The sequence below is a fragment of the Pteronotus mesoamericanus genome, unplaced genomic scaffold, assembly GCF_021234165.1.
Source record: "Pteronotus mesoamericanus isolate MK-2021 breed Mesoamerican mustached bat unplaced genomic scaffold, CSHL_Meso_final contig_220, whole genome shotgun sequence".
Classification (NCBI taxonomy): domain Eukaryota; kingdom Metazoa; phylum Chordata; class Mammalia; order Chiroptera; family Mormoopidae; genus Pteronotus; species Pteronotus mesoamericanus.
This window is the reverse complement of record NW_026555091.1, coordinates 8,594,131-8,618,498: the sequence shown is the minus strand read 5'-3', so window position 1 is coordinate 8,618,498 and position 24,368 is coordinate 8,594,131. Positions and strand designations below refer to the sequence as shown.

Sequence of the window (24,368 nt, the reverse complement as noted above, 5' to 3'; positions counted from 1 at the left end):
CCAACATGTTACAGTTCTAGCTGTTGCTAAGCAGCAAGGGTTCTGTTTTTGTTTTTCTGTCCTGGTCTGTTACTGCCCTGTACGGCTTTCGGTCAAGAAAAAAATTCTTACCTTTCAAAGGAAAAGAAAATCCTACTCTGTCGATATTTAGAAAGCCACATCAATATTAGGATAAGTTAACCAACTCTCAACGATTGGAAGTGTAAGTTTTGTGGTTCTAGAGAAAGGAGTCATCGGAAACAACTTACAGTCATCCAGAATTCCACAGGAGAGAAAGGCTATGGCTAGGCATTCACAATACGCACCTGGAAAGATAAGTATCTCTGCACCATCTATTCTTTCAGGAACAAAGGCTGTTGAGAATATAGATTACCCACACTACTCTGTCCTCTTCAGAAAAATGAACATGCCTTTTGTGAAGGGAGTTGAGGACAGACATGACTGTGACAGAACTGAAAAGAAAGGCAACCCCACTTTTCTCAAATTTCACCCTTATCCTGCGCCAGGCCCGCCGGACTACCACTTACACTACCCCCGCCCCCCACCGTATGGACCGGACTATCCGCTCTCTCCGCTGCGCGATGACGTGCCCCTATGTGACCCCTGTTCGGGGTTTTTGAGTCCCGGTGCTGATGCCGATTTAAAGCCTGGTGTTGGCAGAGCCATCCCAAGCCTGGTGGCCTTCAGCGATGTGAAACCTCAGCAGCGAGTCCCCAGGCCAGACATGGGATTGCAAACAACATTAAAAAGGCAAAAAATTTTATTAGAAGAACTGAAGCAAGACTGGAAATGGAATTCCAGGGCAGTACCAGACATTTCCATCAGAGCAAGGCTTGGAGGTAAATAAAGCGACATAGGCTTTCTAACTTTTAAACATTGAGACAAGGGAGAGGAGCATGGATATAAGATTCATTATTTAGTGTTTGACTTAACATAAAGTTGTAATGAACAGAATAAGAAAATTTTGTTTTTGAATTGCAGATTGTAAGGAAAGGGTAGGAAAAATGGAAAGCTTTCTTATAAACCTATCTGTAAAGTAAGATTTGGTTTTTAAAAGTGCATTTATTAGTATAATCGACCAACACAAAGTATATGTTAGATAAGCTATGCTAGACATGTAGATAACATACTCTTACCACCAGGCAAATTGTATCTGGCGTTCATAAGCGTGTAGCGTGCCTCCCCCCTTCTCCCTCTCAAAAAACGAACGGGATGGTTATGCCAGTGTTCGTTCACAGGGGCTGGAGGAAAGTAGGAACATAACTGGCAGCAAATCCGGGGGCCCGGTAAGGGCAGGAGCCACGGGGAGCAGGCCCCACAGGCGCAGCGGAGGAGCCCGCTGACAGCCCTGCCCTGTGACTCTCCTGCAGGCGCTCCCACAGAGCACACAGGCCTGGCCCAGAAGCGCTGGGACACGCTTCCAAACGAAAGCCATGGGAGACGGTCCTGGATGGAAGCATGTCTGGCACACAGGGAGTGCAAAGAGATTAGCATCTCTGAGCACATGGAAAGGGAAGGGCAAGTGCTGCACCAGGAGACGCTGAGCTGCCCCCAGGGTCGGAGCCGCGCCAGCCGCACGCTGCGCCTCTTCAGCCCCCAGCCGTGGACCCGAGGCCAAGCAGGCCACGCGGGGTGGGACAGGGGCACCAGCGCGTGGTGGAGCATTGAGGGACCGTGGGTCCGGTCGCTGCAAGGAGGGAGCCCTAGGCAGCTGAGATCAGAAAAGCAGTAAGGAGAGAGGTAGAGGTGACGGAAATGAATAACCCCACAACATCACATTCCCCGGCCCCATCCCCTGGGCACCCACTTTTAAACTGGAAAGAGCAATTTGAAGACACCTAGCATAGGAGGAGAATGATGCTTCAACGTGCACTTCAGCTGTGGACCTAGCAGGGGGCTTAGGGAAGTTTTTTCACTTGGAATTTTCATATGAAGCGTATAAATAAAGTTCGGTGACAGGTTTAAGACATCATTATTTTACAGTCCATTGGCAATACTATCTAGGGGAAGATAGTATTACTAAGTATGGAATGCACTTTTATCTACCAATGATAAATAGTAACTACGGTGTAAAGATGCTTTAAGTATTCGCTTTGAGGGGGCCATTGATGAGTTCTGGTCCAGCTCATGCAGCACATTTCACTGATTCTGAACTGGTGACTTCTATTTTAATCTTTCAGCAAAGGCGTTGAGCTCAAAAATTTGCTATTGTTTCACTTTACAGCAGTAGTCATTGTCAAGGACCCTTCCTTAGAGGGACTGAATTCCTTTTTCATATAGTCCCATTTAAGGCAACGATGCCATTTTACTTGTAAGCAGAAAAACCCAGCCTACTGTTGGGCTGTTTTTGTAAGTTTTTCTAAGAAGTATAGGCCAACAAACTACAAGTTGAAGAAATAGCTTATTAAAGCTAATTTCTGACTAAAATACGGGGAACAGAGGTGGCACCAACAGCTCAGAACCAAGTAGAGAGCTCCCCTCACCTCCGCATCACCCCGCCTGAGCCAGAACCACAGAATTCAGGAGCGAGGCCGTCGGGCCTGACTGGGCTCGAACCAGGCGAGAAGCTTACTGTCACTGTGGCCTAGGAGTTATCGTTTGTCTCTTTAGGCCTGTGTGTCCTTCTTTGTAAAATAAATTCACATGCTAGTAATGCTTCATGAGGTTATAGTGAGGGCCATTCATGTAAAGGTATCTACCATGAAGGAATACACCAATAAATGTTAGATATTATAAAGTTAAGCAAAGTCTACAGTTGTTATTCCCTTTTTACTTAAACTGGCAGTAATAGTTCTTTTCTTGTGAGTTGTAAGAAGTAATGAATTAAAATGTAAAATAGCAAAATTTCTGGAACATGTTAAAGCATGCAATTAATAGTACTTGTTATTGGTAGCTGTTAATATTTTCCAAGAATAACACCAGGAGTTTGGGGGTTGGTTGCAATATCGTCTGTCCTAGGCTTTCAAGGACTTCGTAGATCCTGGAAGGAATCATTCATTGTAAGTAAGTGCTCTCAGTTTTTAGCAACCCTCAGTACCTAGGGTCCGAGTTGGCTGTCTTCCTCCTGCACCATCAAGTATTCCACTCTTACTCTGATCGTATGCAAATCCTACACGGGTTGGTCTTTTTGCCTCTCCTTGCAGCAGATGACACAGTTGTCCTGTGCTGCGAAAAAGAGGGTGCCTGTTGCCACCTCCCTGATTTCCCTGCCTGCGGCCTCCTGATACCCCTGTTTACAGCAATTTGCATGTCTTCCCGCCATTTTAAGATGCCTGCCATAGCCTGAGCCGCTGTCACAGGGTGCTGTAGGCTGGCTGGCTCCCTCAGAGCTCGGCGCACACCCCAGCTCTGCCACCCGAGGGAAACACCCGCGTGGTCGTGGCGCTCGGTCCGGCGCGGTGCCCGTACTGCCTGCGAGCACGTTGTAGGGGAGCCGTGTGCCGGCGTCTGCGAGGGATCAAGTCCGGCTTCTGTATGGCAGTCACGCCGGCTTCCCAGTGAGTGAGCCTGGCGGTGTTCCCCTTCCTTAAATTCTTACATTAATTTCTTAAAAAGAGAAGGAGGAGCGTTCATGGCGTTTGTTCTCTTAGATGTTTTGTGGAATTCATTAGTGAAGCCACCCGGTCCTGAGCTTCTCTGTCAGGTAGGTTTCTGATCACCGATTCGATTTCCTTTGTAGTTACAGGTCTGTTCATAGTTTGTTTCTTCATGATTCAGTCTGGGCGGTTGTGTGATTCCAGTAATTTGTCCACTTCATCGGGGTTATATAATTCGGTGGTGTACAATTACTCATAGCGGCCTCTTATAATTAATTTTGTAAAATCAGTGCAATGCTTTATTTTCTCTCTCATTTGTGATTTTACCTATTTGAGTCTTCTTTTTCTCTGAGTCAGTCTAGCTAGTTGTCAATTCTGCTGATCTTTTCAAAGAACCAACTCTTGCTGTCGTTGATTCTCCCTATTTTTCTATTCTCTCTTTTGTATCTCTGCTCTAATCTTTTTTATTTCCTTCCTTCTGCTAGCTTTGGGTGTGGTTTGTTCTTTTTGTAGCTCCATCAGGTGTAAATTTAGGTTGTTGATTTGAGCTCTTTCTTCAATGTAAGGATTTACACCTCTAAATTTCTCTCTACTTTAGCAATGCCTTTGCTGAACCCCATGACTTCTGTTCGGTTTTGTGTCTTCATTTTAATTTATCTCAAGATAATTTCTAAATTCCCAATGAGTAATAAGTACAATAGCAAGTACTTCTATACTATTGTAATAATCCTAACATAGAAATTTCAGAGCTACTCTGTTCTCACTGATGAGAAAAATTGTTCGATAACCTGTTGGAAAAAAATCAGTTAACAGCACACAGGGTAGCCTTCTAATCGGAAGTATTTCCGGTAGAAGAAGAAACATGTCCTGCCGTTTGGTGAAGGCAGGCGCGTGCTTGTTTCCAGGCTGGACGAGCCCCCTGAAGGTCGCCCCCTCCCGGCCCCGACACGAAGGACGCTCAGTAAACCACACGTACACGTTTGATGAGGACGCCGTGTGCACGGTAACATTTCTCCCCGGGTGGTGTATACAGTATGTGTGATTAATTTATTGTATTGTCTGTGCTTTTGATATCTTGAGCATCGTCAAAGGGCTCGGGTTTATAGAACACGCCCCATGTGCCAGGCACATGCAGACCTTCGCGGTCACTGTGTATGTTGCACCCCCTTGTGCCATCCCTTCCGCTGCTCTTGGGGGGAGGGCTGAGTAGGGGAGGCTGGTGGTGACCGGTTCAGGCCCTGCTACTGGCGCGTGTGCCCCCTGCCACCGCGGTGACAGCCACACGTGGCTGACGATGGCCACTGGCCCGGAGGACTGAATTCTCAGACTGGAGAAGCATAATAAGTCTTAACACAGATGAGCAAAAATATATCTGCCCCTAAACCAGTGATACGGAGACTATAGGGGAAACTGTAACCGGGGCGGGGGGAGGGCCCCGAATGCCCGCACACCATCCAACCAGCACGGCCCAGGCCCAGGGCTCCGCTTGCTGTTACAGAACCGTGACCAAAACCCTCGACTCAACTGCCGCCCACCTGGAGCACGGTTCAAATGTAAAGATGAGTTAAAAAATAGAACTAGAGGAAATGTACATCCTTGGAATTGAACTTTAGTGAAAACCGAATAGAACCGAGAACCAAGGGGGGAAAAACAAGGACGATAACAAGGGACAAAAGTGGACAAAGGATTGGCAACATGTGGTGGGAAAGCTAAACAAACAGCAACCATTAAAGACGGTGATAAAAACGCTTCTAATGATAATTAAATAATCCTATAAGAGTAAGCTGAAAGATAGGAAGAGGGTAATATTTCAAAGCTAATGTCTTTGTTAAACAAGACAGAGATTTTTTTAAAAATACTGTAATTTCATGGAACTAAACACTATCTGCCAACATTTAACATTCAAAAGCTTTCTCATAAAAATCTGACTTTCCGTGGACTTCAACGTACATTTTGTAAGTTTTAACTCAATCATTAAAATACACAAAATGCGAGTTTCCAAGACAGTAGCGAAAAGTAAGGCAGCATGCGCTCGTTGAATCAAAAGGCGCTATAAAAGGAGAAAAATGACGAGAGAAAAGACAGCCTGGTGAACAGGGAGCGGTGTCGGTCCCCACAGCTGTCTGACCCTTTTTATTACTTGTGCCTTCTAGGCTGACGGCGACCCACTTCCACGACCAAACCAGAAATACAGCGCGAAGGACTCATTTTATAAGTCCTCTACACAAAAGTAAGAAGTTCCCAAATAGAATTTTAATGTAAAAATATAACTCTTTTATCTTTAATGATATATCCCCTCTGTATCTACATTATCCTGAATTTTATGAGAAATTCAAGAACGTAGATGCAGATCTTTAGTTACTTACGTTGATTGCTAACAAACAGGTCAGGAAGGAGTGTTTCATAGCAGAGCGGAACCCGACAGAAAGGGAGCGCTGAGAGAGGGCACGTGTGCAGCGTCACAGAAAAGAGGAGCAGAGAAAGCCTGAAGGAGAGTTTACATAGTGAACTTACGATGTGTCTGGGCCCTAAACTGTGAGGTTTGTCAGCGAATAAAGCAAAGCCCTCCCCTCTCTAAGAGCCCCAATTCTAACAGGAGATGGACAGCAAGCAACAAACATAAGCAAACGGCTCAGCCCCCAGAAGGAGATGAGACACTAAAAAATAAAACAGATGCTGTCTTCTAGGCAGAGAACACAGTGGCTTAGGGTAGGAGGGTAGGGAGTTTGTAAGCAGTGCTTGGCTTCTGGATATGTTTTGAAAGTGGAGCCAAGACAGTTTCCAGCTTGGAGGGTGTGAGCCGGAAGGAAGAGAAGCCGGGTCTGGGCTGTGCAGCTGGGCACGGTGAGCAGCCACCCCCTCCCGCCATGAGGGCGGGCACCGCAGCGGTGGAGGGAGAGACCGCAGTCGGGGTTGGACGTGCTGAACACGGAGGTGCTCAGTGGGCAGCCCGGGGCTCAGTCCGCCAGGCTCTGGGTGCGCTGGTCTGGAGTTTGGGAGAGACGTCTGCGCTGGAGAGCTGTTTCTGGGTGTCACGGTGCGTAGACGGGTCCTAAAGCCGCGTCACTGGCCAAGGCGCCGAGGCAAGAGTCCCTGCATCTCTACGTAATGGAGTGTTTTGTAACCTGGATGGTGCGCATAAATATACGCATCAGTTCCCCACTGCCGTGCAACGGAGGACGGCCAGGTTAGCGGCTTGAAGCCACGCCCATTCATTACCCTCCCCGTCTGCAGTGCTGAAGTCCCGGCTGGCCGGACGGGGCGGAGGCTCAGGGCTTCTCAGGCCGAGCCGCCTTCCAGGTCAGGCCGGTTGCTGGTGGGACTCGTCTGTGGTAGCGGTAGGGCTCGCATGATCTGCCCAAGGGCAGCTGAGGGGCGTCCACTGCTGCTTTGTCTCCTTTTAGGACTCGCCAGCTTAGATTAGGCGCACTTAGAGCCATCTGCCTTTTGATGACCTCACATTGAACCGATAGGGCCCTGGTTCTACGTGCACAGTCCCTGTTGTCATCTGAAGTTGCCATACCAAGTGTGACGAGAGTGGGAGTCTCTCACGTCCACGTGCCCTGCCCACACCCGAGGGGAGGTCATGACCGAGGGCACGTGCAGTGGGGGCAGGGGTCTTGGGGGACACCTTGGAATTCTACTACCACCGTGCGTGATACGCTGATGAACTATACCAACTGGATGCGTGTTGTTCGTAAAGGGTCATCGTTTAATCGTTTCACAGAGCGTATGAAGGTGTTCCCTGGGACAAGATGCTGCCACCAAGACCCGGTCCGGAGGAGACAGCAGCGGAGAGCGCGGCCGACCTCGTCTCGCAGTGCTTCACACTGAAAAGATGCGAGAGGGCGCCGGCACTGACTCAGGTCAGAGGGCCCGGGCCGCAGCGCGGACCCCGAGCTCTGAGTGACAGCGAGAGCTGTTTCACTGTTGCACATCACGGACAAGCAAACATAAGCCTGTGCGGAATTGGCAGTGCCGCACCCTAGGGTCATCGGCAGCCTCATACACTTCAGTATTGTCGGTGCTAATATTTTAGAAATTTTACTTATCACTGCCTCTTCCTCAAAAGTCATTTGCGTTGACTGTGTTCCTTTTAAAAATTGAAAAAGAAGGAGTCAACAGTGAGGACACAGAGAAGCAATTACTGTGCCACTGGAGAACCCATGCTGAGGACAGTTTCTGAAACTGAACCCAGAACAAACCCCTGCGTCTCCAGACGGAATGGGGAGGCCCGCCCACGAAGGCCAGGGCTGTTGGGATCTAGCGGACGGGGCCGCGGTGGGGCTGCGCGTTTCCTTCCGGAGCGGCACGGATCCGCCACCGGACGGCTCTGTCCTCAGTGCAGCCAGGGGCCGCCGCCTCCTGCCGTGGGGTCCCTTCCTGGGGCCCCGCTGAGTCAGGCCCGCCCTCTGCGTGAAGTGGGCGCCCGGCCCCGCCGCGGCCTCGCCTCTCCTCCTGCCCCCCGACCCCCCACCCAGCAGACCCGCGCCCGCTGGTGCCTGCCCCCTGCCCCGGCCCGGCCAGGCCGAGCTCCGAGCCTTCAGGGCTCCCGTCGGCCTCGCCTCGGCCCCCACGCCCTGCTCTGCGCTGGCACCTCTGCGGCCGCCCGCGTCCTTTCCTGCTGCCTGTCACCTTCAGGAGCCTGACAGCCCCTGCGAGGGCGGCGCATACGGCAGCTTTTGCCGCACACAAACCCGCCCCGGCGCCGGACGGGGGCGGTGGCGGGGGGCGGGGGCGCCAGCGCAGTGAAAAGCAGCCCTCGGCCCGGACCCCCGGCGGCTCAGGAGCTGCAGGGTAAGAAGCCCACCTTATCTTGACCTTTTTTTTTTCAGTTTTTACAGAGAAAAATGATATTGAGTGAGGCGAACCAGCATTAATATTGCCTCACCGGGGATTTTCACATAGAAACGAAAATCGATTGAAAGACGAAGGCGAAGGCGCCCGGCTTGTCCCTTTTGAAGGCTCTCTCCCCTCCCCGAAAGTAGCCCATCTTGCAGAGCTGGGTCATTTTATCACCCAGTGTCTGCTGCTAAGTTACACGGGTGTCCGAAGGCCTGCCCTGCGCCACGAGGTTCCGCGCTCAGGCCTGGGCTGCGCTGGGCGGCCGGGCGGACTGTCTGGGGCCGCGGGGCGGGGAGGTGGGGTCTAAGGCGCGCCCGAGTGCGCAGGTCTCTGGGCTGAAAACCGAAGCCGGGCCTCCGCACCGGCTTCACCCTGAAGGGGGGGGACAAGGCCGATCCCCGCGTCGAGAAAACAAACGGAAATTAGGGCCCGAGAGCGGCTGCCGCGGATGCTCGGGGAGCACTATCCGCGGGCAGTGCAGCACAGCGCAGAGGACGGTCAGGGCACCGGCCCTCACAGGCTGGAGGGGACAGCAGCTGGAGCTTAGGAACTAGGCGTCCAGTGACTAGTCCAGTAAATCTCTGTCATTTGTCCTGGTGGTTTTAGATGGTCGGTGGACTCTGGGACAGATTCCAGACAAGATCTTTCTCGGCGCCGGTCAAACCAGTGAATTTGTAAGTTTTGTCTCCTAATGCTCTGATCACTAGATTTCTCACCCTTGTCTCTGTCATCAAGGAGCTCTAGCTCCTGGCTGGAGGGTCCCCAGAGGCCACCGCCCCTGCGCGTGGTCGCTCAGCCCCCTTCAGACTCCGGGCTGCTCGGCGCCCCCAGCAGCCTGAAAGGCGGGGCTGCTTTAGAAAGGCGTGAGGCGCTCCGATGTGCCCAAGTGTGTGAACTCCAAGGGATTCTACATCACTTTTCCAAGCTTTGTGTCATAGGGTTCTTTAGGCTTCTATGGATGCTAAAAATTATGACTGTTAGAAATCCTGCACATGTAATTCTTTTCATTTAGTCTCAAAAATGGCATTTCTGCCTTTGAAAGCCTCTTTATTTTTGTTCTCACTACAACCGGTAATTCATGTCTGATCACTAAGGAAATGTGCAGCAAACAAACAAAAATAAATAAATAAAAACAGCCGCGGGGAGAGCTTTGCATCAGACGTAAGCCATGGGTGTCCACAAAGGCGTGCGTCCCTGAGGGCTTGGCGTCAGCTTGCTCTGTTTGATGGCCCATGAAAATTATGTCTTTAAGTTGTTTCTGTTTAAACTTAGAAATGTTGGAGGCCAGTTCCTATGAGAGGGCTCTGAAGGCTTTGTTTTTATTTGAGTGACAGAAATACTGTAATAATTTGATGTTTATTAAGTCAATGTCGGTATCTCCACTGCCCATATTTTCTCTTTTTCCAAGTGTGAGTCCAAGTTCTAGAAGCAAATACATTCCTCTCTACACGTAAGTAACATTTCTTAATACTTTAAAAATGACTAAATTTACATCTAAATTGTTTGTGCCTCGCTCTTTATGACAACTCGCGCTTTCTAACAGATTTCTAACATTTTCCTGTCTCAGTGCACGTTTAATGTCAGGACTTTCAGCAAGGATTTGTTATAGACTTTCATAAAGAAAGGAGGAGTGGAATTTTTATGTTTCCCCAAATTGGTTATTTTGGAAATGAAATACCCTGGATGATGCTCCTAATACGGGGCGTGGTCAGCCCGAAAGATGCCTCCACCCGCCGTGGACGGCACGGCGCGTCACCAACGCTGCCGCTGGAAATGTGGCCCGTAAGCGCCTGACCCCCGCCCCGGGTCTGCGGCGAGGGCGCGGGGGTGCGCGCCCACCACTCCGGCCTCTTGGGCCGCAGACGCGCGCAGCGCCTCAGGCTGCAGTCGGCTTGGGCGGCTGTAGCGGGACACCCCCAACTGGGCGGCTCACGAACACCGGCCGCTACCCCTCGTAGTTCCGGAGTCCGGGTGCGGCGTGGCCCGGGGAGGTGCCGCTCTGGGTCCCGGATCTCTCTCCGGGTTGCTTGTGGTGGGAGGGCTGAGGGAGCTCCTGGGGTGCGCGCCTAAACACTCCAGGCCTGTTAAGGGGGCCCCACCCTCCCGATGGACGCGCTGCCGCCCCTGCTGCCCGCGCCTGTGACGGGAACTCGGGGCGGGATGGAAGCCGGCAGCAGGCACAGGCGCGCGAAGATCGCGTGGCACCTTGGAGCACAGGGAGGGCAGAGAACGGAGGAGAGGGCGTTAGCCTTCGCCCTCCCCGCATCCCGCGGCCTCCTTGGCACCGCCGTGCAGCTGACTAGCCTGTCCATCCGCGGCCCCTGCGGCCCCTGGCGAAGGGTCTCCGTCAGATCGGGCGCAGCCCCCCATCCCTGCAGCCCAGGGCCCCAGGTGCCGCCCGTCTCCATCCTCACAGGAGACCCGTGAGCTCCAGCCGGTGCCGGCCCGGCCTTGCCCTGCCCCGCGGCCACCTGCCCGTGGCCGGTGCAGGCCGCGCCGGCGCTGCAGCGGCAGCTGTGCGCTCACAGGCACACACCGGCCACCGCCCCCGCTCTGGGTCACACTCCCCTTTGTGAGGCCCCGGCAGCCCCCTTTCCACAAGCGGAAAACCTCCTTGCTTTACTTTTTCCCCTGGCAAATGGTGCCGTCATCACGTGTTATTTTTTTGCATTTTCAAATTTTGAGGTATTCTGGCAGATGAGACCTCTCTGGAAGCCGGAGCACAGTCTGTCTGTGTGTCCGTGTTCCCTGTAAAGAACCCGCGCCGTTTCGTCTCCTCGCCCTGACAGGGGCTGCGTGCAGTCCGCGGACGCCGACGCCGTTGACAACCCCTGGGCGGACGCCGCGTGCCTGGGCGAGCCGCGGCGTTCCAGCAGCCGTCGCTCCAACACGAGCCGGTGAGTCCCCTCACAGCCGCCCCCTCGCCGGATCAGTGTGGATGAGACACGTGATGGGAATCGCACGCGCGGCCCGCTGTTGCACGTGGCATAAGAGGGCAGGCAGCCGCTTCCTCGGTGAACTGCAGCTCGTCACAAAGGAGATGGCAGTTCTGGGCCCTGACGGGGCCAGGCACCTGACACACGTACTTATTTGCTTTTACCGATGGGAAGACCGAGGCTCAGGAGTGACTTGCGCGTGACTCACAGGGCACTCTGGGGGACGTTGACATCCTGGGCCAAGTCTCCAAACAGAGGGGAAACGCGGCCCTGGACGGGGGCGGTGGTAGCGGTGAGACTCTACTGCCCGGACACACCGGAGGCCACGACGTCTGCCGGGGCAGCGTGCTCGCTCGCCTCGCGAGGGCCAGCCACGTCTGCAGGACCGCGGGGCGGGTGCGTGCGGGGCGGCCTACGGGTCAGCGCAGCCCGGCCCCGCCCCCGCCCTGTGCACAGCACAGCTTTCTCTGCCCGCCCCCGCCCGCCACGCCGCAGTTAGCGTTTAACTGCACGCTGTCTGTGCTCTATTTTCTGAATCGCTAAACTTCCTTAGGCCCTGAAGTTATGTAATTTCTCCTTGACTATGCTTTGTTGAACAAGACCAATTGGTTGTAAACTTAGGCAATAATTGATTCAAATTTACCCAGTAGTGGAAAATCTAGACATGTTGGCAGAACCAGGGCACAAAAGGTGTTCAAAGGACTAGAAACTATGGAGCAACAACAGGAAATGAAGGCTTTTTAAAAAATGTTTAAGTGGGTTCCTCTTCTCTCTGCTTTTATCAAATGGGGGTGGGGGGAATGCTCGGAACATTGAACTCATCTGCAAGGCCATTGGAAAGGCTGCACGTTTCATATCTTCAATAACTTTGCTTCTTCCACCTGAAGAATAATGGTGCCTGGGAGCCATCTGGGGCCTGCCTGCCAGGGGTCGTCCTCCAAGGGACGCGAGGCGGGCACGGTGCCCGGGCCTCAGAAGGGCTCAGTGGCCGCGCTCAGAGCCGGCGCAGGCGAGGACTTGGGCTCGCGAGCACGGGCCAGTGCCTGGTGCGACGGAGGCCTGTCTCAGCCTGGGCCGCGAGCCTCTGACCCGGGCCTGGCTCCCGTTTTGCTACTTTTAGGTGCGATGGGCTATGATAGGAGCCCTCCCTGGAGAGGCAGTGGGCGACGCCACTTCCCACCAGCGCGGCGGAGGCTGGGGACAGGGGGCCCACGTGGTGCTCTACGCCCCCGACCCCGAGACAGAGCAGCGGCTCGCTGCCCACGGCGCCTCAGCTGCCGGCTGGCTGCGGCCGCGGGGCGCTGCGCCCGGCAGGCGTTCGGGGCTGGGAAAGGACCCGCCGCCCAGAGGAGGGGGTTTCCCTCAGGAGGTGCAGGGCAGCTTCAGTGGGCGCGCACGAAGCACGTTCCCCCGAGTCCATCACCTTCCCGACATTCGGCCATACTTCAGGAAAACGCGAAGAAACCCTGGAGGACGCTTCCCGGGTGGGGCGGTGCTGGCCTGCTCGCCCGGCGCCTCCCACAGCCCCGCGGCCCACGCTGAGTGGCAGCTCCCAGCGCTCCGTGCCGCGGGGCTGCCCGGGGAGCGAGCGGAAGCCCCGCCCAGGCCGCCCAGACCACAGGTGGGGCCAGAGCGGCTGGGGCTGGGAGCCCAGCACCAGTGCCCAGGAAAAGTCCCCCCGACAGGCGCCCAGCGTGCAGCGCGGTTGGAAACCACCGCCTCGACCTCAGACAGCAACCTGTGCTGGACCTGCTTTACCGCCGACCCGGGCTCCTCTTTGCAAATCTGATTTCTCTAAACTCTCGCATTTCCACTAAAATTAGCCAACAACGTGGGAGACACGCTCTTCTGAAGTACCCATTAGACTGTTTCTCCTGAATGTGTGTTTGGCTTTAGACCGAGGGACCTCCTACACACATGGGAACATGCGTGTACATATGTGTTTTCCTGGTCTCCCTCCCCCCCGCTGGCGGGAAACGGATGTGGAAGTAGAGAAGTGGGATTGTACTTGTTTAAATTTGTGCAGCTTCAGGGAATCACGTGAAATCCATCCTACATTGCACTAATGGCCACAAGAAAGAAATGTTACGCAGAAAGGTGGCATGTGCCCACCCACGCTGGCGTCGGCGGCCGAGCTCAGGCGGGACGGGGCCTTGCTCCGTGCCTTCCTCAGGGAACGGGACCCAGCAGGGCCGTGCGGGTAAAACACGTGCAAACTCAGACAGCCCGAGAGCAGGGCCCTGCGGCAGCCTCCTTCAGACGGCGGGGAGCTGCCACCCACACGCACGCGCCCCCTGCTCCCAGCCTTCCCGCCGGCAGCCGCTGCCAGAGCCTGCGAAGGACAAATCGCCCCTGCATCTGCCTTCCTGCTTCCGGGTTTGGGGGCGGGCGACCATGACCCTTTCCCAGGTCACGAGCTTCATTTCCTGCCTCCCCCTCCCATTCTGACTCTTCCCTTCAGCTCCGCAAATACCCCAGGGTACACCGGCAAGGTCCATGTCACCGCCACACACCCGGCCAACCCGAGCGTTCCGGCGGCGGCCCCCTCGCCAGACTCGGCCGTGCACCGGTGAGTACGAGTCCTCCTCCTCGATCTGCTCAGATGCACCGGGAGGCACTCTCATTACGGTGATTCCATTAAAGAACAATTAAATACTAACAGGCAATTTACATGGTTGAAAAAATGGGGTGTCAAGTCCAAAGGGACGGGAGAGTTTGTCTCCCGCCGCCGTGGCTGACAGCGCCCTGGATCGAGGCTGGGAGCCCGGCGGGGGGCGGGGGGCTGCCCCGTGCCCCCGCGTCACACCGCTGGCCCCACTGCCTTGCTGTCCGAATGGGCACCACACTCCACGGGACGCGTATGTCCTTCTTGTGAAGAACCACCTGAGTGGCCATCAAAGGCAGCATGCTGTTGAAAGCTATGCGTTTTTAAACTCCATTCCTCAAAGTGAAAGCAGGAGACGAGGCGGAAAGGAGGCGGAAGGGGCGGCCGCTCCGTGGTCTGAGCGCTGGTGCGGAGCGGCCCGCGCTGCCCGCCGCGGCGCCCGTCCGGAGGCCCTGCAGGTCGTCCCGGCCCTGTGAGCGGGGTGACGCGCTCTGGCTGAGGCAGGTGCAGCCGGGCGCAGGTGCTGCCCGTGCGGACCAGCCAACCCTCCTGGCGGGAGGGGCGGTCCTCAGCATGGGGGGCGCCTTTCCTCTGTTCGGGGGCAAGTCCTGCACCCACCCGACGCTCGCTGGGCGTCCAGGCGGCACCGAGCAGGAAGTGCCGGGCCCCTCAGGAGCATGAGTCCTGGCGGAAAGGCAGGAGGAAGGAGGCGCCCGCGTCCCCGAGTGAGGTGCGCTGGGAAAAGGGGACGCGGGGCGACGTCACAGAGCGATGGGCCGGGTGGTTTTGCTGGGCAGTGTGGGCAGGCTCCCTGAGGAGGTGACCTCCGGGCGGAGCCCAAGTGCCACTCCTAGGACTTCTGGGATGTTTGGCAGGGTAGCGGCCGGGACGGGTGCCGGGCCCCGGGCGCTGCCCACTCGCTCATCCGCTCGCTGGTGGGCTCACGTGCTCTCCCCCAGGCCGTCCGCTGTCTGCCCGGTGCCCCCGGGTAACCAGGCTCCCCACGGGCTTGTAGGCGCCCGCTCATGCCGCCAGCCCGGCCACCCTGGGAGAGGCCGTCTCGTTCCCCATTTCCAGATACGGAAGCTGAGGGGCACACCAGCTCCTGGGGATCTGGGGGGTGTGCAAAGGAGACGCCGCACAGGAAGCGGCCCTCGCAGGGGCCCCCAGGAGCCTGAGGCCAGGCCGCCTTCCGCAGGGTTCCAGTCACTCGCGGGCGCCTGTGGCGGGCGGTCCCTCGAGGCAGAACCGGGCGTCTCAGGAGGGCGGCCCTGGGCCCCGCAGCCCCTGGTGCCCTGGGTGTGGGGACATGTGTGGCCTGCGTCTGAGGGTGGTGCCCGGAGGGAGGGGGCGGCCTTGCCACCCCTCTTGAGTCGGGGTTTGCTGCCGGTCCTGACTCTCTGGGCCACCCGGCGAGAGACGTTCTCACGGGTCGCTCGCTTTCTAGGCTGGTATTTTACGTTCGGTCAGTCTTCTCCCAAGTGACATTTTCAGAAGTCACAAAGCCACTTCCAAAGGCAGACTGACCGGATTTCAGACGTTCTGTGTTCCTTATGTTATGGGAGGGGCCTAGCAAAGCCACATCAAAGTTAAACCCACCCCAACACCTGCCGCTGAGCGTCACGGCGCAAGAAGTCCTGCTGGCCTGGCTCGTCCCCGGCCACGCGCTGCGATGCTGCGGTGTCGCCCACACGGGTCAGGGGAACCTTGTTTCCGAGCGGGAACCTGCCCCCCACGGTGACGGCGGCAGCCCCTGCCGTCACGACTGCTTTCCCTGCTGTGGCCCGAGGGGCAGACGCGGGCTGGCCAGGGGCCCAGACCGCCGCCGCTCGCGGCCCCTGACGGGCCCTGAGGCTCTGCGGGGAGGGCGCCCGGGGCGTAGGGGTGTGCGAGCGCGCCCGCCCCCGGGAGAATGGCCCCGCGGTCTGCGCCCCCCGCCCCCCGCCCCGTGCCTGTGGCCACAGAGAGCTCGGCCAGGGGCAGCCCCTGCGGCGGAGTGTGGCCCCGAGCCTCTGTGATGCCCTGCGGCAGGCGCTTCTGCTCGGAGGCCCGGGGGAGCGGAGCCGGGCCCCTGGCCGACGCGTGTCACGGGGGCCCAGCGAGCAGACTCCCTCCCGGCCGTGGCCACCGGGCTGCTCCGCTTCCCCGGGCCCTGAGCCGCGGGCTGCGCGGGCCTGCGCTGGGCGCCCCGAACACAGGGGCCCCCCACCGAAGGCTGCACCCTCTGCTGAGGGACGGCGCCTTCCCTGCAGCAGGTCTGCTTCTCCGAGCCTGGGGCCCGTGGCCGCCGGCCTCTCGGCTGGGGGGCTCCCCTTTCCCTGCCCGACACCGAATCTCTGCTGTCACTGCTTCTGTTTCCTTCCACCCCAGGAAGGCGCGCTCTCGCCCTGCCCTCCTGAACCCTCCATCCTTCCCCCGACCCCAGCTCTTGGCCCTCCAACCTGCCGCCGCCCTGCTGGCCCTCGAGGGCAGGAACCGGCGGCATCCCCGCGGCCCAGCCGTGCGCGCCCCCTCGGCTGCTGTCCTCCTCTCCCTCCTGCCTTCCGCCTGTAAGCTCTGTAGTTTTTATTTTTATTGTGTTTTTTTCCCTTGCCTGCCTGCCTGCCCGCCCCGCCTCCAGCCTCTGGCCCACCCTGCGCAGTCCGCGACCTGGGCCCGCTCTGGGCTCTTCCGTAGAAGCCAACACCCCTCTCCCCTTCCCACGGCCTCACGGCCTCCCAGTCCGGCCCCCCCCCTGCCCCGGCCTGAGCTCCCACACCACCGCTCACAGGACACACTCCCCCGGCCAGGCGGGAGCGGAGCAGCGAGCGGGGACAGAGCCCAGCGAAGTCCCTCCGGCCGAGGGCGGGCCTCGCGCTTGCCATGGATGCCTGTGGGCGGTGGCCCCCCAGGGCTGGGCCGTGAGCTGCGCAGGCCGGGAACGTCACTGCCCAGCAGTCGGGGGCCACGTGGTCCCCACCCCCGCTGTGAGTGAGGCGCACAGCGGCCCCTCAGCTGTGATGCCGCGATGCAGAGCAGCAAGGAGAGCGGTCACCGGGAGATACTGTCATTGAGGAGACGGTGCGGGCGGTGGGCCAGAAGGGGCGTTGGGAGTCCCATGCCACGAGAGTAAGGGGGCGCCTACCAGGCCCTCGACCCCGTTCCCGCTGCGGCCCGGGGTCCCTCGCCCCAGGCCGTACCCTTGGCGGCGCCCGAGCTCTCCCTTCCGCGGCCGGGGCCCACAACAAAGTAAGAAACCTGTTGCCTCGTGATAATCGCGGCATAAAACCAAACCTCTCCAGGTTCCGTCGCTGTGCGCTCCGTCAGCGCTGCCACACAAGGGCACACGGCATTGCGCACGTGACTCAGGGAGCAGCAGGTTCCCGGCAGCGTGGCTGCAGGCGGCGCCGCCGCCGCTGGAGAGAGTTGCGGTGACACAGGCCCCGCTGAGACAGAGCCGGCGGGGCGGCGTGTCGGCGTGTCGGCCCGGCCAGGGAGAGAGGCGGCCCTGCCTGCGTCCCCGCCCACAGAGATGTGCTGTGGGCGCCCTTGGGCTCTTCAGCTGCCTCTGCTGTAGTCTTTTCCAAACTTTTAAAAAATGTATTCATTTTAGAGAGAGAGGAAGGAAGAGAGGACGCGGTCGAGTCTCTGCTCCTCTCACTGGGGCGCACGTTGGTTGAGCCCTGCAGGTGCCCCGACTGGACCGAACCCGCAGCCGCGCCGCTTCGGGGTGACTCTCTAGCCCCCTGAGCCACCGGCCGGGGCCTCACTTCCTGTGTTCTTGAACCCGCTGCGGTTCTAGACACAGAGTGGGTGCTCAGTCCACTACGCCGAGGGCAACAGGGTGCCTCCAGGACAGCACGTGAAGCCGAACGCAGGGAGCGAAGGGCATGGAACCAGACACACACGACTGCTGATGCCGATTTCTCCCCGCTTACGCCCTCCCTCTCTGGCCCTCGGGCATGACTCGTCGCAGAACAGAGGGGGTTGCATGTGTTCATGTTGGTTTGAGGCGCCCACTTTTCTTTTTCCCCCCCACTGTGTTTCAGCATCTTCCAGAAAGAACTGACGGGCGGCCGCTCCCGCCGCCAGGCGCCGCTGTCCCGGATGGTCACGACTGTACGGCCTTACAACCCCTTCAACAGGAAGGAAAAAGAAGCGACGGCCGGCTACTGAGGGGTCGCCGACCCCATGAGGCCCCGGACCTCACGCCGGCCACGCGGGCGGCGCTCCGCGGGCGGCGGGAAATAAAGGCTGGGCATGTGCTCCGCATGTGTGTGCAAGCGGAGTGCGGCGGGTGCGCTTTTCTGGCTGCGGGGGGCGGGGCGGGGGGAGTGTCTCGGACGAGTTCTGTGACGGCAGCCCCGGTTTCGGGACGCCGCCAGCAGCAAGGGTCTCGCCTGGGAAGACCCCTGCTCAGAGCTGGGATGCCAGGCCCCGAGGGGTCTCTTGTCTGGACCAAGTCCATGTGGGCACTTCGAGGGTAGAGTGTGGGTCGTCGACCTTTGCGATCACAGGTTATCCAGTCAGAAATCCGTATGTTGTCGGTGGGGCACCCGGCGACCGGGAGCGAAACTGCCACTCTTCGCTGCAGGCCCCGCCTCAGCCGGGGGGGGGCAGCATCCACCCCGAGCAGGACTGCCTTCCCCCTCCAGGGCCTCCGGGCGAGCACCCCCAGGCCCCATGAGGCCGGGAGGCTGGGGTGACCTCTCGTGTCCATGCCACGGTCAGCGTGTGGCCCGGCGGAGGCTGATCGGACAGGGCGCCGGCCCAGGACCGGTCCCACGTGTGCGCAGGCTGTGGGCTGTGCCCCGGCCCCGGTACGGTCATGCGACGCACACAGGGCTGTCGGCCCGCGAGCGTCCACACGGCATTTCCACAGACCGTCGCCCGGGCTCCCGAGCTTGCACGCGCACCGTCCCCCGCCGTGCGTTCGCAGATGGGGCGATCTCCGGGGCTGTTCACAAGCAAAACCAGCAGAGCGGGAAAAAGACTCCCATGTGCTTCTGAGGGGTTGCTCAGGGCTCCTTTCTGCCGTCTTTTTCCAAGCCATTCAGTGTGGGACTGGGACCCCGCGGGGCTCTGGGCAAACACGGGGCTCTTTGGGGTGCTTCCTGCTCGCCCCTCCCCAAGGCGCAGCCAGCCTCTCTGCTCCGGGGTCGTGGGCCACCTCCGTCATGGCCACGTGCAGCCTGGCCCCTGGCCCGCAGACACGCCCTGTGCGCTGGCTTCTGTCGGGACAGGCGGGAGGCGTGCGGCCGCCCCTCCTCCTCAGCGGACTCTCCTCGGCGTCTCTGTACAGGGGGAACGGCTCCGCCTGAACGCAGCCTTGCACGCCAATCGCTTCAGAAAACGTGATTCTGTAAAAAAAAAAAAAAACCCACAATCTCCATGTCCGGGAGATTCTCCCCAAACACCGTGGGAAGGGTCAGCGACTCCATGAGCAGCGAAGGTCACGGAGGCGGCTCGGGCCGGGGGCGCTGCTGCTCAGAGCCTGAGGCGCCTGCTGTCACTCGAGGCCGTTCCGGGGCGGGCCCCCCGCTGCACCCGGCCCCGTCCTGTGCCACACAGGTCGCTGGGCCGCTGCCCCCCTGAGCACCTGCAGAGCTCTCTCCGGGGCGTCCCGCCCGGAGCCGGCATGGCCTCCCTGCCCGCTGACAGACGGCGTCTGCTCTCCTGTGGTTTGTCACCAGATGCTGCCTGAAGGTGCGATCCTTTGAAAGCCTGAGAGACAGTGTGGGGTGTCCAGGCGCATGAAGCTCCACTGCGTAGCGGAAGCTGCACCTGAATCCGCCTGCAAAATGTTGGACTTTCTGTGATTGTTCTGCAGAAACTTTCTCTTCCTTTGGGAAAAGATTTATCCTAACTTGCCTCTGAAATAAGGGTCAGGAATGCACATTGTAGGCCATCAGCTCTCATGGTTTTGCTATTTAAAGACTATGTTTCTACCGCCGTCCAGTAAAGGTCACAGAAACATTAATGCACTTTTAAAACGAGAGGCGCAACGGCTCAGCCCTCCGCGCGAGGCGGAGGGGGGGATGCAAATTGCCCGGAGTCAGTGGCCTGTGTCTCCCCACGAATTGCTGTGTAACGAGTTTACCAGCAACGAACTCAGAGGCCTCGGGAGTCCGCCTTGTCCGCGGAGGGACTGTGGGCTTTCCAAGAGGCCATCTGAGAACAGCAGGGACAGGTGTGTGATGTCCCAACGCCCCGGAGGGGCCAGGGCCGGTGGCCCTGCAAGATCCGGTCCTCGCCCAGGGCGCCGGGGGACGGAGCATGTGCGGCAGGAGACCCGCGGGGCGGGGTGCTCCTGAGGGGCTGACTGGCGGAGACGCCCTCCCCGTGGTCGCCGGGCAGCAGCCACGGGTGGGCTCCCCATCGCCCAGGGAGGGCGGCTGCCATCTCCCGGGGCAGCGCCGACCTTTTCCGCCGTGCGCTCGGCGCTCGGCCGCGCAGAGCGATGGAGGTGCCCTCCTGCCCCTTGGCCGGAGCCAGGCACGTGCATGGGCCGGCACAGGGGACTCCGCAGGCTCGTCAATGGTGCGGCCGCCCCCCACGAGCCCCCGGTGGGTGCCGGGCTGGCCCCGCAGAGCCCCGCAGTGCTGGGCAGAGCTCAGAGCACGGGGACCTATGCAGACGTTCCTCTGACGGTCCATCCTGCAGGAGTGCCACCTGCTCTCTGCAGAAAGCGGCAAGCCTCTGCAGTCGCCGTGACAACACCCCCCCTCCCGCCCTCAGAGGGGGCAGAGAGGGAGCCCCCCATCAGAGCGCCTCCTGGGAGTGAGCCGCGAGCATCCCGCGGTGCGCTTCCTGCCCGAGGAGACAGTGGCAGGCGCAGAGGCGGGGCGCAGGGCCAGCAGCGGGACCGGCTTGCTGGGGCAAGGGGACACACCGCTCGGGGTACAGAGGACCCTCGCTCTGTGCTGGGGCCCGGCCCCGGAATGTGGGGCCGGGGTTTCCCTTACTCTTGGTGCTCGTTCTCATTTTCCTACTTTTCTTTCTAAATCCGCTGGGCACCCCCGCAGCCCCCTTGCCCGGCCCACGCGGGGGCCAGGGTCCCTCAGGGAAGGCTGTGGCGCTCACCTGGGTCTGTGGCAGGGACGCCTGTCCTCGCGCCCACACCTCTCGTTAGGGGCCCTCCGGGTGGCTGAGGGCGCGAGGGGAGAGTGCGCCGCACGCCTGGCCATTGGGGACACTCGCCGGGGACAGCAGCCTCTGCCACACTGGGGCGGACAGGCCTCTGGAGCCGGCAGGCTCCCCGGGGCCGCAGGGCCAGCCTACAGCCCACCGCCCGCCCGCCCGCCTGCGCCTGCGGCTGCCACTCCGGACACGCCCTGCGGCGTCGCCCCGGCCGCCTGCTGGGCAGTCCTCAGGGCAGCGACCTGCCACTCACTGCACGGCGCGTGGAGCGAGCAGCGGAGCGTCCTGCCCGACGGGGAGCCGGCTTCCCCGCCTGCCCTGCGCAGTGCGCCCCGGAGGCCCTCGGTCCTGGGGCTTCTGGCGCTGCCTGGCTGGGTCTCCTGTGTGAGGTGGCGGCACCTCGTGGCGGGGAGCCTGCAGCCACGCGTCGGTCACCGCGGTTTCTCCCAGGTGCGGGGCCTGGTCAGGGAGCGGCCGGCCGTGCAGGGTCTGCGTGGTGCGCAGAGGCGGGTTGGGGGTGCTCCCCGTGGGCGGTGGCTTCCTCCGCATCCTCGCTCTGCAGCCTGCAGCCCTCAGCCCGCAGCCCGCGCAGGCCGTGGGTGCTCTGACTGCAAATTATTGCAAACTCTGTGCCATCGGCCACTCTTATTTTGAAAATGCCCCCCAGTTCAGACTTTACCTGTCAGATGAGAAAGCAACATCTTACTCTGCGTGGCTGTTCCATTTGCTAAGAAGGGACTGTCCCGGGCCCGCATCCATGGGAGTGAGCGCGGTGGGCCTGGCCCCACGACCATCCTGCACCTTCCTTTTATCTCCCGGGCTTGTCCGGGGCTTCCGCACAGGCCCGAGGACACGCTGCCATGCGGTCCTGTGACTCAGCTAACACCGCGCCCAGGCAGGGGTCCCTCCGGCAGGGCTGGGTCCTCCTGGGCCGTGTGCGCCGGGGAGGAGACCCCGCTGAAGGCCAGGCCCGGCCCAGGGCGGGGGCGTCGCCAAGGTGCTCGGAGAGGAGCCAAGGCCGCTCTTCCTGGGGGAACAGACGACTCTCCGGGCCCCTTGATGGGGGTCCCTGCAGCTGGACAGGCACAAGGAGCAGCCGCGCCAGACAGAGGCCACTCCAGGGCTGGAGGGTCGCGTGGGGAGGCAGGAGGGGGTGGGGGGCAGCCGCTGTGGGGCCCCAGACACTGAGGCCTGCGTTGCTTGTGCTGCCCAGGGATCGGGCCGCTGCCCCCAGGATTCCATGGAGACTTTGCTTTTTCTTCAACCTTAGAGTTAATTAACCTACCGTGCTGGCCACACACCCCCACAATGACACCCCGACTGCGTGCGCACGTGACCAGGCTCAACCCCAGAGGACCAGGCTCAACCGCAGTGCCGCCGCCGGAGTCCCGCCCAGGCCCGAGGACTCGCCGCGCCCCCGGGACTCCTGAGGACCCCGCCCCAAGATGGGGCACCTGGGACCGGCCGCTCTTGCAGGCCCCGGTGAGCTGCAGCCTCAGAACGCGCGGCCGCATGCAGCCCGGAGGGAGGCAGAGGCCCGAGGCCGAGACGAGGCGCCCGGGACCCCGAGCGTCACCGTGTTTGTCGAAAGTCCCAGGAAACAACCCTGCCAACTTCGCCAGGTTCCCTTCTGCCCAGGCGCTTCCGTTAGAAACGCGTTTTGTGTATAATAAATTGCTTCTACTTGGCGGAAAATCGTTTTTCGCCCTTATCTCTGTGATCGGTGGCTTCTGCCAGTCTGTAATGGACTCGCCTGATTATGCGGCTAGTCATTAACGGCTTAGCCCCGCACAATGGCGCCCTACGTCGGGTGATCCATGGGGGCTTTGCCGGGGCTTACCAGCCGCAGCCATAATTTTACTCATTCGTCTTAATTTTTTGTAATCATTTTTTGTAAAGAGGGTATAATGTCAGGCTTGCTTCCCTGCCTCTGACAGATCCAATCTAGCAGATAATTACCATAAGGAAATTGATGCTTTAGTGTGCGGGAGAGAATTTAATTTACTCAGACATCCTACAGAACAATGCATTCCAGAAGATATGAGGATTTAAGTTTTTAAGAAATTAAATTTTACTATTTAACATGATTACTTATGTTGAACATCATTAACTAGCTTTTTTAAGTGTTTGAAATAATTACCAGCGCACTGGCTGTGTCTGAAATCCAGGCTCTGCTTTAAACACGGGTTAAGGATCCATGAAATGAGAAGAAAATCCCGCGGCCGCCTCGCTGCCCAGGCTCCCCAGATCTGCTCTGAGAAGCCCGCAGAGAGGCTGGGCCGCCCCCTCGGGAGGACGCGCCGTCTTTCCAGCGGCGCTAGTACTGCCACGCGGGCGCTATCTGATGCGGGCTGTCTGCGTTCTCTCTTCACCTGGTCGGCTGGCGAGGCTCCGGTGCGAGGCCTAGAGGAGACGGGGACACCTTCGGCACAGGGACAGGGACCGGCATGGGGACAGAGTGGCCCTGTGCTTTCGGCGCAGTTTGCAGAACCGCGGGCGTGCGCCCAGAGATACACCACCGCCGGCATTTCCTGTTTTTCTTTCTTTTTTTTTAAGACCTGGAGAAAAAAAAGAAGAAAGACAATGCCAAGTGCAAGCTCAGGACCACCAGAAAGTGGAGATACAAAGACACAGGCCAGCCAGCCGCCCCCTCTGAGTAGCCAGCCCTCCCCGCCCCCACGCCCGGGGGGTGAAGCCGAGTGTCCCAGGGGCCTGGGGCGGGCCAGCGGCAGAACCTCTTTTCAGTGAGCCGCACCCCTTGTGAGCTAGATTCCCAAGAGTTCCTCAATCCCATCCTAAACGTGAAGTGAAACACCCAACAGGAAATTTCTGGACAAAGCCAGCCCAGAAGTTCCCTTATCCAGCACCTCTGCCGGTCACATTTCCTCTCAGGAGACTGTCAGCGACGCCCTCCGGCCCCACGTCCGCGGCAGGCCCTGTGACCGTTTGGGTGACAGCCGGGGGATTGCCCAAGGGTCCCAACCGAAAATCCCCCCGTCCCGCAGCAGAGGAAGCTGGGGCCCTGCTGACCTCCGCGGGGGTCCCACCCAAGGGGGCTTGGGGAAAGCGCCACCCAGCCACCTGCCTCGTCCTCCCACTTCTGCAGGGGGGGCATCCGTTCCGGACGCCCCGCTTCCGGGCACAAATGCGACATGTCCTGGGAAGCGGCGAGGTCCCTTAGAGCCATTGCACGGGCAGGGAGCAGAAACGCCAGGGTTTTAAAAGCTGCAGTTGCTAGATCCAAGGATGGTGCCCACTGTCCTTCCAAAGAAGTCACCTCCCGGATCATGGTTCAGTCACCTGAAACCTGAAATACGATTTTACTTG

At 59.1% G+C, this 24,368-nt stretch overlaps 1 protein-coding gene across 1 annotated transcript; it reads left to right on the top strand.

Moving 5' to 3' along the window:
* Positions 1–280: 280 nt before the first annotated feature.
* On the top strand, positions 281–18,077 carry SPMIP7 (sperm microtubule inner protein 7). Its single transcript, XM_054571312.1, has 9 exons — positions 281–839; positions 4,442–4,539; positions 5,690–5,766; positions 7,264–7,402; positions 8,988–9,055; positions 9,790–9,831; positions 11,171–11,278; positions 13,779–13,886; positions 17,951–18,077. The coding sequence occupies exons 1-9, from the start codon at positions 281–283 to the stop codon at positions 18,075–18,077; spliced, it is 1,326 nt and encodes a 441-aa protein (XP_054427287.1).
* The last annotated feature ends 6,291 nt before the right edge of the window (positions 18,078–24,368 follow it).